The following is a 14,467-nucleotide window of genomic DNA, read 5'->3' as shown; positions in this document are numbered from 1 at the left end:
GTAATTTGTGATACCACTCACTGATGACCCGTATGACATTCAACGTGTTAGAAGAACTCAATGATTGAAAGAGTTAAAAAGAGAATGAAAAGTGTTCATCTTGTTACTAATTGTAAAGATATCCTATGACATGCAGGATTCTGTTTCCCGACGATGCACTAAGATTATTGTTGACGGTTACCAATCTATTTTCGACCGTACGATGTCCTGAGTGAACCACTTCAATGCCAACAATTGCATCTTGGTCACGGTTCCAAGCGTGTGTTAAAGATAAAGAACTTGCAAACGTTCGGGATGTAAATAAAGTAGCGGAAAAGCTCGGAGGCAGCTACTATTATAAAATTGGTGATTCATGGAATGAGGTCACGTTTCTGTTAGGTGGTCTTGCGTCGAACTTCTATTAATCTCGAGGCAGTCGCTGTTCCTGACCCCGCCGGTGCTAACACGCGACCAAATAAACCGCGAAAGAGAAAAAAGAAAGAAGAGGCATTCAGGCTACTCGGTTAATGCAATTTAATAAATCAGATCTGATCAGGTGAATACATAGTCTTCGAGGTTGCGTAACGTGGACCTTCTTCAGTGACAGTGATACTCTGGAGTCGTTTCTAACAAAACGAAACGGTTCAGTCGTTTTCGCTAACTTTGTGTCAGTTTTTTTTTTTTTTTTTAAGTGTACGAAGAATCGTTGTGTGTGTGAAAGGTGAAGCTTGTCATCAATGGATGCGTAGCGATAACGTGCGCTAATTGCAATTCGTGCGACCTAACTCACACACCGTCCTCGACCAATTGAGTCGGTGATGTAATTAGTCCTGTACGGTAGCGTACACCGTCAGTACATCGTGTTCACTGGGACCGAGTGCAAAGTTGCCAGCGGTGAATCGAAGTTTTCACAAGTAGTGCTCTTTTTTATATTTTCTCACCGTGAAACGTGATATTTATCCTTTCGACGTTGCGCGAAAACTGTTCAGCGAAAATGGCCAAGAAACGAGTGAAGAGGAAAGAATCGGGAAAGTTGGCGTGTTGCGGGTGTGCACGAAGCAGGAACAGCGACACTTTCTGTAAATATTCATTTTTCTTTTGTGATTGTTATTATGTAATTTCTGAGTGGTTATTGCTTCTAGGAATCACGTGAATGAATGTTGATTCCGGAATAGGTTTCGTGTTTCTGTCGAAATTCCTTTCGTTTGATGAATTAAACTTTGCTCATTTTTTGTGGAGACTTTGATGGGATAGGAAATGGAACATTAATGAGGTGGAATCTGAAAAGGAAATCATTTTGAGTGCATTTTTCAGATCTTAATCCTTTCAATCGGTTCACATAGTCACGTCAGTTTTCAGTATTTTGGGGGGCCTGTTAGACAAGTAGTTTTCGTTTTATAAAATTTTAGAAAAGCGACTAAATTCATCTAATTTTAAGTTATGTCACGTGCCATAAATTTTGTCAGTGCGTAATTATTAATTTGAAAAGTTAAAAAGTCTTTGCATATTCATGGATCAAGAACATAACGTTACGGTGTCACTCTAGTACTCGTCGGTTTAGAATATTTGCCAGATGATCAAAACCTTGGCAAACTTTATTATTGTCGTCACGTGCATTTAATGTGTTTATTATTGCGGAGCAAAAAAGTTATGATAAAGGTTTTCTAGTTTTTTGTTAATACGAACATTGAACCAATTTATGTATTCATATTTATTCAAGTTTATTAGAACTTTTCAGTTATCGATATTGATAAATGAAAACACAGAGTGTTTTTAGCAATAAGTATCGCGTGGGAATTATTATCCTTTTTTTTCTGGCTATTTATGTTGATATAAAACAAGATAATGATTTTTTGAAACCTACCTGCTTATTTCATGATTATTACATGACTGTTTTTGCTATGACAGTTAATGTGTTAAAATCTTAAAAAAATGTGAATACAATAATAGATGATGTTTGTGTGCAATGTTCATCATATGTAGTACACTTAATGTGATAATCGAAGCTTATAAAGCGATAATGGAAGACCCGCCACGCGACATTGTTTTTACAGGCTTGAACATGTTAAGAAAGACTAAATATGCGCTCTACTCGAACGCTTGATAAGCCAATTAAATATTTAAATACTGTTGTTAATACGTAATATTAAGTCCAAAGGTCCATTTAAGAGTTCAAATATCGTTATCGATTTAAACTGCGTGTATCGATCTTTAGTTCCACTAATCCAATATTTAATTACGAATAAAATCAGTAGTAATATTTGTTCAGTTGTACGTGATAGAGCATCGATCAAGGAGGGATTTCATTTTCGGATATTCAACTTATTTTGCATCAATATCATCAATATTCATATCTATCTGTGCTCTAACTTTTACATTTGATTTTCACGATACGATTACCAGTGTTACATATAATATATGTCATTTGAAATTGTATTTTTTTTATATGTCAGTATCGACCATAGTAGGCTCCCCCAGGAAAAATGGTAATGTCCTGCCTCTCCCCTCCTCCTCCCCTGCCAAACTTCCCCGGATTTTTGGGTTCCCAAACTTCCCCCAGGTTTCCTCAGCTGTCACCGTAGACCTCCCTCTTTCCAGACTTCCACCTTAGGCGTTCCCGAGGAGAATGACCGATGAAAGGGTGGCGGCCCCCATGTATGTATAGGCTTCCCACCATTTGCGTATAAACGTTTACGCGAGAGAATTTGAATTGATATTTAAATTCTAAATTCTATTAAATTTAATAATTATAAAAATTATGTTCTTTGTTTTCGAAATCACTTTAAATCTTAATATCGTCAAAATGAAGATTTTGAAAATTCCTACTTCCCCTCTAATACCATTTTCCCTAGAAAAGCATACTTTGCTCTATACTGTACAAACAATTTGCATAGTCCAAAAATATATTATTTTCTAACAAAAGAAGTGATCTATAACTAATTTCCTATCGACTTCTACTAGCAAACGTGTCAAATCTATACGTATATATATTCTACTTCGATAAACAGTTGAAACGCGTGCCAAATCAACTCCAGCACCCTCCTCGATTCGTGTTTGCGAATGCCGAAGCAAAATTAGATTACTAAGCAACGAAGACACGTCGAACGAACCGCGACCATGAAATTGTATCGCGTACAATTGTCGTGGTTCCGGTTCGGAGGTAACCGGTATACCGGTACGTGTCTATCAGCGTAGGAAGCGCATTGCCTATTCGCGTCGGGAAACTTGAGCCGTATCGAAGCGGGATCATCTTTTGCTCTAGGAGTCGTGGTACGGTTCATTGGAACGTGTCAAAAGGTGTCAGTCCATAAATGACAGAACACGTCTACGGTTGCTTTAATTGACCAGCACGAGGAACGTGACTATGATACACGCTTGCGACATAACAATGAGACGGACGCATCGGTGACATAAGATGCGAACGATGATATCGCGAATAACTTGATTGGAGGGGCGACGATCAAGGCCGGCCAGTTTGAAATCACCTACGGGAAAAAGGATGATTTGCTGCTTTCGCGTTCTTTTCATGGATTACCAGGTTTGTTCTTAAACGCGGCCAGAGTAGACGCGCCTTACGATCGAACCTTTATTATAATTGTAAATGCACGTTTGACGTGACGCGAATCGAGCAGCTCTTTGCATTTTCATTAAAAGTGATAAAAGTCGAACGATCGTCGGGGAATCGACACCGTTTCGGGAAGTTTTCTCGCAGTGAGTGAGGATATTTTTGATAGTCATGTGTGATGTGTGCTATAGAATTAGGCATTTCTTTGGTTTTTCTTGACAGAGTTGGTATTTCTTAAGAATTTATAGTTGATTTAATAGTCATCATCTGTTTAATGGGTGCTAAATATAGATTGACTTTGCATATCTAAAAAAAGTGTTACGCGGGATTATGTACAACCTCATTAATCTCTGAACGTTGTGCATAAGAATATAGGCTTCCTTTGGAATAAACAAATTGTTGCACCAGATGTTTTTATTCATCTATATGAACTGCAAAAACAAATTGACCAAAAACCCGATGCACGGTGATTAATTCTTGAAGAGGAAGTCTGGCTCAATCGGGACCTAAACTTACAAAATACATAAAAGATATTAGCCTAAATTAAACTAAATGGATTCATACATTGGAAAAATAATTTTTAAAGGAACAATGTAAAAAGATTAGATTAAAATTGGGGCTTTCTCTATGGTCCGTCGTCCAAGGGTTAATAAGTTCTAGCTTGGGTATGAATGACGCACCAGGTGCGTCGTATACTTCGAATGGATTAATAAGGTATTTCACCTTGGTTCGTGATTTTCAAGATCTTTTTCTCTATTTTTTAATAAGGAAACTATAGTACTTTTTCCATCAGTGTTTATTACGTACATTCAACTATATGTAAATAACAATTGTAAATTTTTTTTAAAGAAACATTATCTCGCGATCATATTTACTTAAAAACAAACGTGACTAGCAGAATAAAAAAAAAGCCGGTGATTAAAAAAATAGCAGAACTTTGGAATTTGGTCATCAGTTTCTTTCACGTTTCTCGCACCTTTTGATTCATGATGGAACGCTCCCTTAACGCGGCTGAAACGTGACATAAACCGTGTCTCGTTGATTATGATTAACACTATTCTGGTGTATGACGTTCGCGGTTAACTGCATTCAACGAGATCAGGCGTGATTACACGATTAGTTTTCACAGGCGCTCGTGTATTCGGCAAGATATAGGTCACTGCCTATGAGGTCAACTATTCGTAGATAGAAGCAGCTTAGGAGGCTGTTTCAGAATCGTTTTCGGGATGGTGTGTCCTTGAATAACCGGTAAAATTAGAATTTTCGCGTTACAGTTTCTCCATGTGCTACCGTCTCCTAGACGGTCAGCTTCCTCGATGTTTCTATTAATTTTAGACGTTACTGATTCCGAGCTCGTCGCGATCCCGAGGTAACGAGTGACATCATTTGCAAACTGCTTTTGATACGTCGTAATGATAACGGAAGAGATGATGAGTGAAGGAAGGAACTGCGGTACTTTCATTAACACGTTAATTCACGTAGTATTATACAACGACGAGCAATTTTTTCTTAGGTGGTTAAAATTGAAAATTCATAGAGGTTGCAATTTGAAAAAACTGGATATTTAATCTTGTTCAAGATTATTCATGTTTAGAGTGCATAGATAAGATAAGATACATACGTCATTGATATAGGTATTTAAATGAAATAAATGAGCATTAGCTGAGGAATGCAAACATAATTTTCGTGGAATATTTAGCGTTGCTTTTTGGTAACAAATTCTGCAGCATTTGCTGTTATTGGTAAAACTATGTTTACTGAAACTCGTATAGAATTTTCCGATTGGTTATAAGGGTGATTTTAGTTGAGCAACTGGTGTGCATTGGCGTAATTAGGATGGTCTAGATTCTCTAGCTTTACTTATCTTACAATGTTAGTTAATTTTCAAATTTTCAAGCTTTAAATTTGCACTTCTAAAATTGTTAAGCTTTTAAATTTCAAGCTTTAAATTTTCAATTTTGTAATTCCAAAGCTGTCAGTTTACAATGTTGCAATTTCCAAGTTTCCAATCTCAATTTTTCATTTGGCAATTTTCCAATTTTCCAGCTTTAAACTCACAATTTTATGATTCTCAAGCTTTCAATTTACAATTTTCAGCTTTCCAAATTTCAAGCTTTCAATTTGCTACTTTACATTGTTAATACACCTAATTAATTTTCAAATTAATATATTTTGATGAGGAAAATCCACCCTGACCCTTTACCCACTTACGCCAATGCTCGTTCACATATTTGTGTGATAGGTATTACAATCGAAATTTGAATGAAATGAAAATATCTTTTTACATGTGGAAACTTATTTCTGGAGATGATAACTCGTAACGTTTCTAAGATAGCGAACGAAACGATACGTTTTGCGTGTGTTAAGAATCGCTCTGACTTTATAGCGGCGCTACTCAACGTATGTAGGCAGTGAATTTGTAGGCTGACCATTTATTAGATAATTGTGCTCTATATTCTTGGCATATCTGATAAGGTATGTTTAAAGTTGTATAAGGTGATTGAATAACGGAGTTGATGTCAGTCTTGTGAAAAATGCGATACCGTTTATACGCGTTCGTTCCATTTTATACACTTTCGTTTCTTCGAATATTTCATTTCTTTGTTTACGGTACCTGTTATTCATTATAACAAAAAGGTAACAGTACAGTGTCATGATTATACACTTAAACATGTTCGAATCATGGATCATTTATAATCATCTGTTACATGAAAACAGGAAATGATAGGTTAAAATTTATTCCAAGATTTTCCTGGTATCAATAATTCGCTTGATTTCAGTTAAACAATTTCGTAAACTCGTGTATGTTTAACCATACGACACTTTATCTAGCTTTTTTTCAGCTTGATTGAAATTCAGTTTCATGGCAATGATTTTTTTTTTATTTGCAGCCTCTCATACCCGTTCACTTATGTTGATGCATCATTTTTTCACCAAGTTTTCATACTGTTCATGCAAGCTCAAAACAGTACTTTAGATTTTTACATTCCTCCTCCTGGTTCTTATCTACTCCTCCTTCTTTAATGATCACTATTATAAGTTGCTTTTTAAATTGATCATAGGTGAAGATCCGATGCTTAGCGACCAACAGCAATATCGATACATGACTGTTGACGATATGAAATCGATGGGGGATGATTCGATGCGTGTCAACGTGACAGACGACGAGAGAGACAATCGACATTCCGGAGGTAAGTTTCTCTAACATATTTATTTTGCAAGTTCTTTCAATATTTCTTCAAATAATTTAATTTGTTTATCAATATCTTCGTCATTTATTTTCTAAAGCCTAGTCTAGATCTACAGTACCCTATTACTTCCATAGGAATACATTCATTTTCTTTTCTTTTTTCTTTTTCCTTTTACTTGTATTTTTTAAATAGGACTTACACTACTTTCAAAACTAATAATTTTAAAAATAGATCTTCAGTATCATTCTACTGGGATAAATAGGATCAATGTTCACATTATTATGTTTTTCTGAATGTTTTTGTTATATTTAGAAAGGAATTGATTTTTTCTTACAATTATTCAATGATATCAATTTGAGTGCCTAAAGTAAATTTGATTTTGTACATATTATTGCATTAATTTGATTGATCCTAAACATCTTCCATTTGTTTATCTATCTATTTCTCAGTAATACGATGAAGTTTCTGATGCAAAGAGCACATGATTTCATAGAATGAATCAGATGTGTGTTCAAGGAAATACGGAAGAGATTTCAAGGCCAGCTTTAATTTCTTATAAGTGGAGTGCTGTATTTTTGTCCTTAGTGCGGTGGCGATTGTAGAATCGGGTTCAACGAGGTATAATAAAAGGTCATTCGAGATGATGGAGGGCCGTAAATTAATGAGTCTTGTGTTATGAAAGATACTATAAGTGTTGTCGTTTGCATGAATGCGTTGTGGTAGTCTTTATACTTATATAGTAAAAAAAAAAATTTACAGGTACTGAAAGCAGCATAATCTTCTTCTAATTGAAATTTATTTTCCATTTGCGAGCAATTTGTTTCTTGTACATTTTTATCAATTTTATATAAACAATATATGGAAGATGTTTATGATGAATCTTTGATATGAAATATATAGTGTATGTTAATAAACGTGATTTATAGCACCAACCATAACCGAGATGATCACAAAAGAAAATTATCAACGTACAAATGCTGCCAATCTCAAACCAGATAATGTTGATATTAATAGGCACCCTGTACATGTCGGGTATGTATTCATTTGTGTTCTACTATTCTACAAACATCACTCATCTAACGGTATCTAAAACAATGATATAATTCAGGGTAGGTTGTATTACTGATCTATGGCTGTGTAATAATAATGGGAATAATATTAGGTTGTTGAATATCAGATGGTGAATTTCGAGACATAGGAAGTCTGATATGATTATTTAAATTTGAAATAGTAATTGAGAAATAAGAGGATCTTGCCCAGGGTGACAGATAGGCAAAAGTCGATCCTGTGAATGCCTGATATGCTAGTAATGTAAAGTAGCTAATTGAAAGCTTGAAATTTGAAATCTGAAAATTACCTATGCGTATTCTTGATAATAAAAATTTTGAAAATCATTTCCATTGTGCCGGTCAACTTATTCTTGATAATTTTGTGTTATTAAATCATATCAGATTTTCTGTGTTTAAAATTTTACCATTCCACACGCAGTAACTTAATATTATCTTATTATAAAATGCAGGACAAAATTTGGTATATTAATTAATGTATTACAGAACAAATTCATCAATTCCTATAAATATTATACAACTTACCCCACTGATGCATATTTGCAACAGTTTTCAAAATATCAGTGTTCATTTTAAACACTATATTAAATAAAAATGAAATAAAATTGTCTGCAGCAAATTAGAATATATTATATCTGGTTCTAATCTGCAGAATTTACAGAAATGCTTGTACATATTTTCTAAATTTCTCTGATCTCTATCTCTTTCGTTGGTTGGATTTCTGAAATTCGCTTTACGATTGAAAGAAACTGCGGATCTGCACTATTCTTTGAACATTGTTTGCAGAGGACACGTAATATATTGCACGGTGAATTAAGAAACTGAAATTTCTATTTGTCAATTTAAATTTCCACTAACTGAAATTACCACGATGACAAAAAAGATGATAGAAAACGATGTTTATAATTTGCATGGTTTGTCTTAATAATTAATCAAAGCGCAACGTTTAAACGAAATGTAAAGAAAACTATGCATAGTTTAACAAGGGACTGAAAATTACAAAATGTAAATTAAATTTATCGGTACGCTTTAAAATAAACAGCGCGTTATTATATACAATTATTATAAATTTTTCATTCAATTTGAAGTGTTACATAAAAACTATATTAATTAAAGTTCGCTATGATTCTTTAAATAGACGCGCGAATATTTTAATAATAAATCGTTTTCATGTATTCATAAATTTCATAAGAGTACATAGAAGTCTATTAAAATAATAATAATAATAATAATAATGTCTCTGTCATGGAACAATAATGTTGTGTATTATAGTGTGACACGGTGTGTGTTGGTGAAAGATTCCTGCTATAATTAACCCTCTAGATTATTGGCTGACATATAATAATAAAGTGTGATATAGGATCGTGGGAATTCACAAGAGCTGTATAAATTCAGCTTCAATTTTCTACCTCATTGTATTTTTCAAATTTTAGTTGGCTTCAAACCCTCTAACCCTTTCGCTACTACAGCCATTTAACCTGAAGCATTTACATTGCAAAATAACAAATCTGCAATCGAATAGAAATTTTCATTCACGAACCCAAGCTAAAAATTTCTTATCACAAATAAAATTTTCACTAAGAAAATAATTTTATTTATATTTTAATACTTTGATATTAATGAGTACAATCAGTATCTACTTTGGGAGATGGTGAGATTGGGTTACCACCCAAGTATAATTTACAAAACGCATAAAAATGCACCATTTTGAATTATTGAGCAATAGGGAAGGATCTGGCCCAGGGTGACAGACGCGGTAAAGCCCGCCCCTGAGTACAGTTAACGGCAAAGGCGACGTAGCGAAGGGGTTAAATAACGCAAAGAAATATATGATAAATCATAAACGATATGAAAAATAATAAAGTATTTAATAAGAAGACAGTGAAGCTGTTACGTTGAATACCGTAAGAGTTGTTGCCTTTAGCAGGAGATGTTAAGGTTGTTATGGGACATTATACGCAATAATTGACATAATTTACTGTTACATAATCGCGTCCATAATGAACACACAACAGCGTAACTGTCGTGGAACATTTTAAATGGAGCCAACGTGAATCAGATCAGTAAATGCGTGTTTTTTTGTTTTTCTTTCTAATCAATCTTCTGTATACACATCATGTCTCTCACAGCAAGCTATTTCGACCTACTACATTACTTTCTTTTAATTCTATTTAAGAATGTTCAGTTTAAACGTTTATGTAATCAGCCAACCAGCTAAACAAGAGGCAATCGCTTGGTGCCCCCGTTTACATCCTGTCTTGCTCGTAGAAAAACTAGATTATCTAGTAATAAGCATGTTGTTCTTGAAATATCTTTGGGATGAACGATTCTTTGACGGTGTTATCTGATTGGACCAAACCGTTCCCTACTAATACTTGGGTGGAGCAGATGAATTGCGAAACTGTGAGTTGTGATGCTAGATGGATAAATACTCTAATGATCTTCTAAGCGCGAAGAAAATTAAAACTCTGAAACAAAATTTACTTTTATAACACATCGATGGTTACGATTCTTGGAATTTTTAGGTTCCTTTTTGTATTGATAGAATTTTTGAAAGTATTAATTTACAATACTTCTAAATTATTATTAATTATTAGCACATTTCATGGAATTTTTGACTTTTGCAATTTTAAATTCTTTTCTATATTTAACAACTAGAGCAGCGTTTACTTATAGTAGCTTTAAACACGGCTCTGATGATAAAAGATTATTTATAGATCAGTAAATAATCGATACACTTTCTTTGGAAATCTAATTATCTAATTGCTTTGAGCAGTATATTACTACGTTAATACACTGTATACAATAATTATGAGGAATGCACTCTCAAGTGACGAATTAATTCGTTTTTCTCGGTTAATGGGTTAGAACATTAAGTGCTACGAGGGTCATCAGTGACCGGTACTAGAAATGTAATTTATTCGACTGATTAAAACATAACGAATGAAAGAAAATTCTGAATTCAAAATAGCAGATTGAAGCATTAGATTACTAGATGAAATATTAAAATAAAAATTCACATGTATAGTAATGTAAGTTATAACATTAATTATGAAGTAATGAATCAAGCGTAAGAATGCGTTCATCCATTCCAATGACGAGTTAATTTTGCAATTTCTATAGACAAGGTAAAATGATCATAGAGCATATAAAACAATAGCTTTCTTGTCTTCCATACACAATGGAGTCTCTCTTCGTGCTTAGTAGAACAGAAAACTTATTTGTTCATCACAAGTTACCTTTTCATCGTGTAGACCTCCTTCGGTTTGAACACTCGAATGTTTTCCCCTTTGTATATCTTTAACCATGTATAAGAGCACACGTGTTTTGCACGCACCTTTATCTGAAAATGTAGAATGGTTTTTCTTTTTCCGAGCGCACAAAAATCCCGTGATAAAGAAGCTGAGAGAAGTGCGAAATGCACGAGAACAAAGAAAAATACAAAAAGCATGCGCATGAAACGAAATTATTATCCATAATCATATTAGATTTTGTTCGGAGATCAGACCGTCCCTAGAGTCCTTAAACACATCGCTGGCAGCTCTTGGTACCATGTCGAAAGGACAAGGAATGTGGAGGGACAGGTACACCATGCCCTTTTTATTATTTTCCCTTTCTATTAAGTTGTTGCTTATCAAATAGCCAATTTTGAAACATAGAAAATCTAACATGATTTGATGGCATCAAGATATTGCTAAATGGCACTTATGGTGTATTAATTTGAAAGTTAAGATTTGGTGGCAGTTAGTACATAAATTTTTGATAAATATTCTGAATTTTTATTTTGAAACGAACCAGACAGAATTTGTTGATATGTATATACATTAGCCTTTGAATGATGGTGACTGGGTCAGTGATAACCCAGACCTATGCAAAGGTGTATCAATAGTTTCATCAAACTTTAAACTTTGAATTGACATAGAATAAGTGTTGTTTTTCGATATTTTTATGTTATCAAATGATTTCGAAATTCGTCTTTTCATATACGACAACCTAATATATTTAGTCACTTTCTGTATAAACTAAAAAAAGCACACTGTATTTATGTAAAACGTAGAAATATTATTTTAAAAATATTCATTAGTACGTCGTTAATATCATATGGTTTGAAGTTAATATAATTTTAAGTAAAAAATAGAAAAAATGGGAAAATTAACAAAGAAATTAAGTGTTTAAATATAGGATAGCATTAGGAAAATGTAAATTAGATAACCCTGAACTGAAATAACAATTTAAAAGTTAAAAATGTTCCTGTAAGTATGGAGAAAGAATCGTTCGTCCTTTAAATAGTTTAAATAATTTTAAATAGAATTCTCCCTTAGTGGCTGCTGCTCGTACAGTTGTTCCCCCGTTAAAAGTTTGAGCTATGTTTTGCATAAGTACCGAAATCTGTACATTATATATTATTAATTAACATATTTTTTCTGCAAGGTGAATAATTATTGCTTTAAAAGAATTTCTTTAACCCTTTCGTGACGATAGTGGTACATTGTACACTTGCGATCGAAAATTTTATTATATTTACAAAACTGAAGTAATAAGATGTAATAAATAACCATTGAAAGGGTTAAAATAAAACAGCACAGATTTCGGGACAATTTTTACGTTGCTGCCCTAATGTATGTCTTTTTTCCGCAGAGTGTGAGTGATGTGGCCTCGTTGCGTCTCTACTATAATACATAATTATTATTGTTACTCCCTGTTTTATGTAGTTTTGTACAATAGACAAGTGGCTTGCGTGTGATGATTGCGGGTTTTCGAAAGATTCAATGAAAAAAGGATTATCGATCACGGGAATGGAAGAAAAAAGAAATAACGCGTATACGTGCTGATTAAAAAGTGTCAGAAGTATTCGAAAATCTGTAAAAGTTGCGTTAGTATTTAAATCTCGACACCATTTATGTCGTCATCTTTCATCACCATTATTATGAACGAATGGATACTAACGCGTTTTTTTATTTTGTTCCCGATCCTCTCTGTTATTTTATTTGCGCTACTCGCAGAATTCCACAGTGGAGAAAGTAAGTGATCTTCTCTTGAAATCTTAGCTTCTGCTACTTGCCGTACCGCGCTTCAATTTTCAATTATTTTCTTCGTATATTTTTGTTTTCTTTATAAATAGTTGCACACACTGCCCGTAGTCGCTGACGTTCGACATCCTTCAATGGAATGCAGTGCACAATGAATATATGATAATCAAAGCTCATAATTAATTATTATTTCGATTATAATTGCGTTCAGTGTGTCATTCCTTTGCACAGTCAGGTGATTTATGGAGGAACAAATTGCATTAATACACATTCAAAAATATTATTAAATTAATTTTAGTGTTGATCATCCAAAAAGTATTTGAATCCCTTTTTAGATATTAGCTCAGACTATTAGCTATATCTGTTCTAATAAAATTTTACATCATTTCAAACTTGCTTTCCAAGAATACGCACTATAAATTATTCCTTGAAACTTCAATCCCCACGAATGTACCATTTAATATTTATCAAACGTCGTATTTCATCAGAGCTGAAACCTATAATGTATTCCGAAAACAGAGTGTCCATTAAAGAGTATCCTTGCATCATCTTCTTTGAGTAATCTTCGTAGAATTTATTTGCAGTGTATTATTTTTAGACTCCGTAATGCATCGAAGAAAAAAATACCATGAAAACTAAGAATATATCTCACGATTGTCAATTAATGTTTTAGCGACCGGAAGCTTATTAACAGAAAACCAATTAACCAGACTTTTATAGTTAATTATTCATCCATTAATCAAGCAAGATAGTTAAATTTAAATATTCTGCTCGATTATCACATCCATCACGAATTTAATATTAGAAGTTTAAATTAAATTAATTATTAATATTAGAAAAAAATTCAAGAAAATTTAATGTGCTGTTAATATCCCGACGTTTAGAAGGTAATTATTATCTCTTTTCAAAGTGAAATGAAATTTTAATTAGCAAAAGTTAGATAAGGTGCTAAACAAATGCAAATAAAAGATTTAAATATTCTGTGTTTGCATAGTATTGTTTTTTATATTCATTGTGCACACTCTTCTTGTTTGTGAATAATTCTCAGGTTCATTAAGGAACTTCACCCACCAGCACTGTCATCAGTTAATAATAGGAAAGGATTAAGCAAGTTTCAGCTGATTTTAATGGATTTTTTTTTATTACTTATAGTGCTCAATGTTAATTAGATTTTTCGCTTGCGGCCGTAAAATATCTGTGCAGCAAACCCCAGACACGAAATCAAGCTCACAAACCGTACTCTTTCAATCATAGACACTCGTATTAAGATTTAATTTGCTCCATTTTTCATGTGACTTATCTTTGCACTTTAATTAATTTATTTTGTTTGATGTTTTTTTTACAGTTATCTTCACACACAGCGTTCAATCTAATGCAAAGCATATAATTTCTTTAACAATTCAGAATCGATGTACATGAAATTGTTCAGTAAAATTGTACACAAAATTCCGAATAATTCCTCTGATTTCTAACTTTACGCTTTTAGTAAAAATTGACCATGAAAATTGCTTCTCGGCTTGCCGTGCTTTTGATACATATGAAATAACTCCATTACCTTTTTGAAACAGCCTTTCAGTATATTTCAATTAATAATTGATTAAATAAAAATTGTACAGGTTTTACGAGAACCCCATA

General features: G+C 33.4%; 1 protein-coding gene across 18 annotated transcripts in view; it reads left to right on the top strand.

Moving 5' to 3' along the window:
- The window catches only part of LOC114871038 (ankyrin-3-like), an 86,617-nt gene that overhangs the window by 34,983 nt on the left and 37,167 nt on the right, over window positions 1-14,467 (top strand). For 12 of the 18 annotated variants that reach the window (XM_029176510.2, XM_029176450.2, XM_029176439.2 and 9 more), the window contains 3 exons: window positions 6,607-6,735; window positions 7,662-7,767; window positions 11,309-11,386. In XM_029176510.2, coding sequence (XP_029032343.1) covers window positions 6,607-6,735; window positions 7,662-7,767; window positions 11,309-11,386 — 313 coding nt within the window. Of the gene's footprint in view, window positions 1-433; window positions 1,059-3,214; window positions 3,518-3,561; window positions 3,691-6,077; window positions 6,182-6,606; window positions 6,736-7,661; window positions 7,768-11,308; window positions 11,387-12,805; window positions 12,824-14,467 lie in introns of those variants that run through there. The other 6 variants (XM_046284948.1, XM_046284950.1, XM_046284949.1 and 3 more) reach the window with 6 other exon arrangements.

The sequence above is a fragment of the Osmia bicornis genome, chromosome 3 (assembly GCF_907164935.1).
Source record: "Osmia bicornis bicornis chromosome 3, iOsmBic2.1, whole genome shotgun sequence".
NCBI classification, from domain to species: domain Eukaryota; kingdom Metazoa; phylum Arthropoda; class Insecta; order Hymenoptera; family Megachilidae; genus Osmia; species Osmia bicornis.
This window is presented reverse-complemented; position numbering and strand designations above follow the sequence as displayed.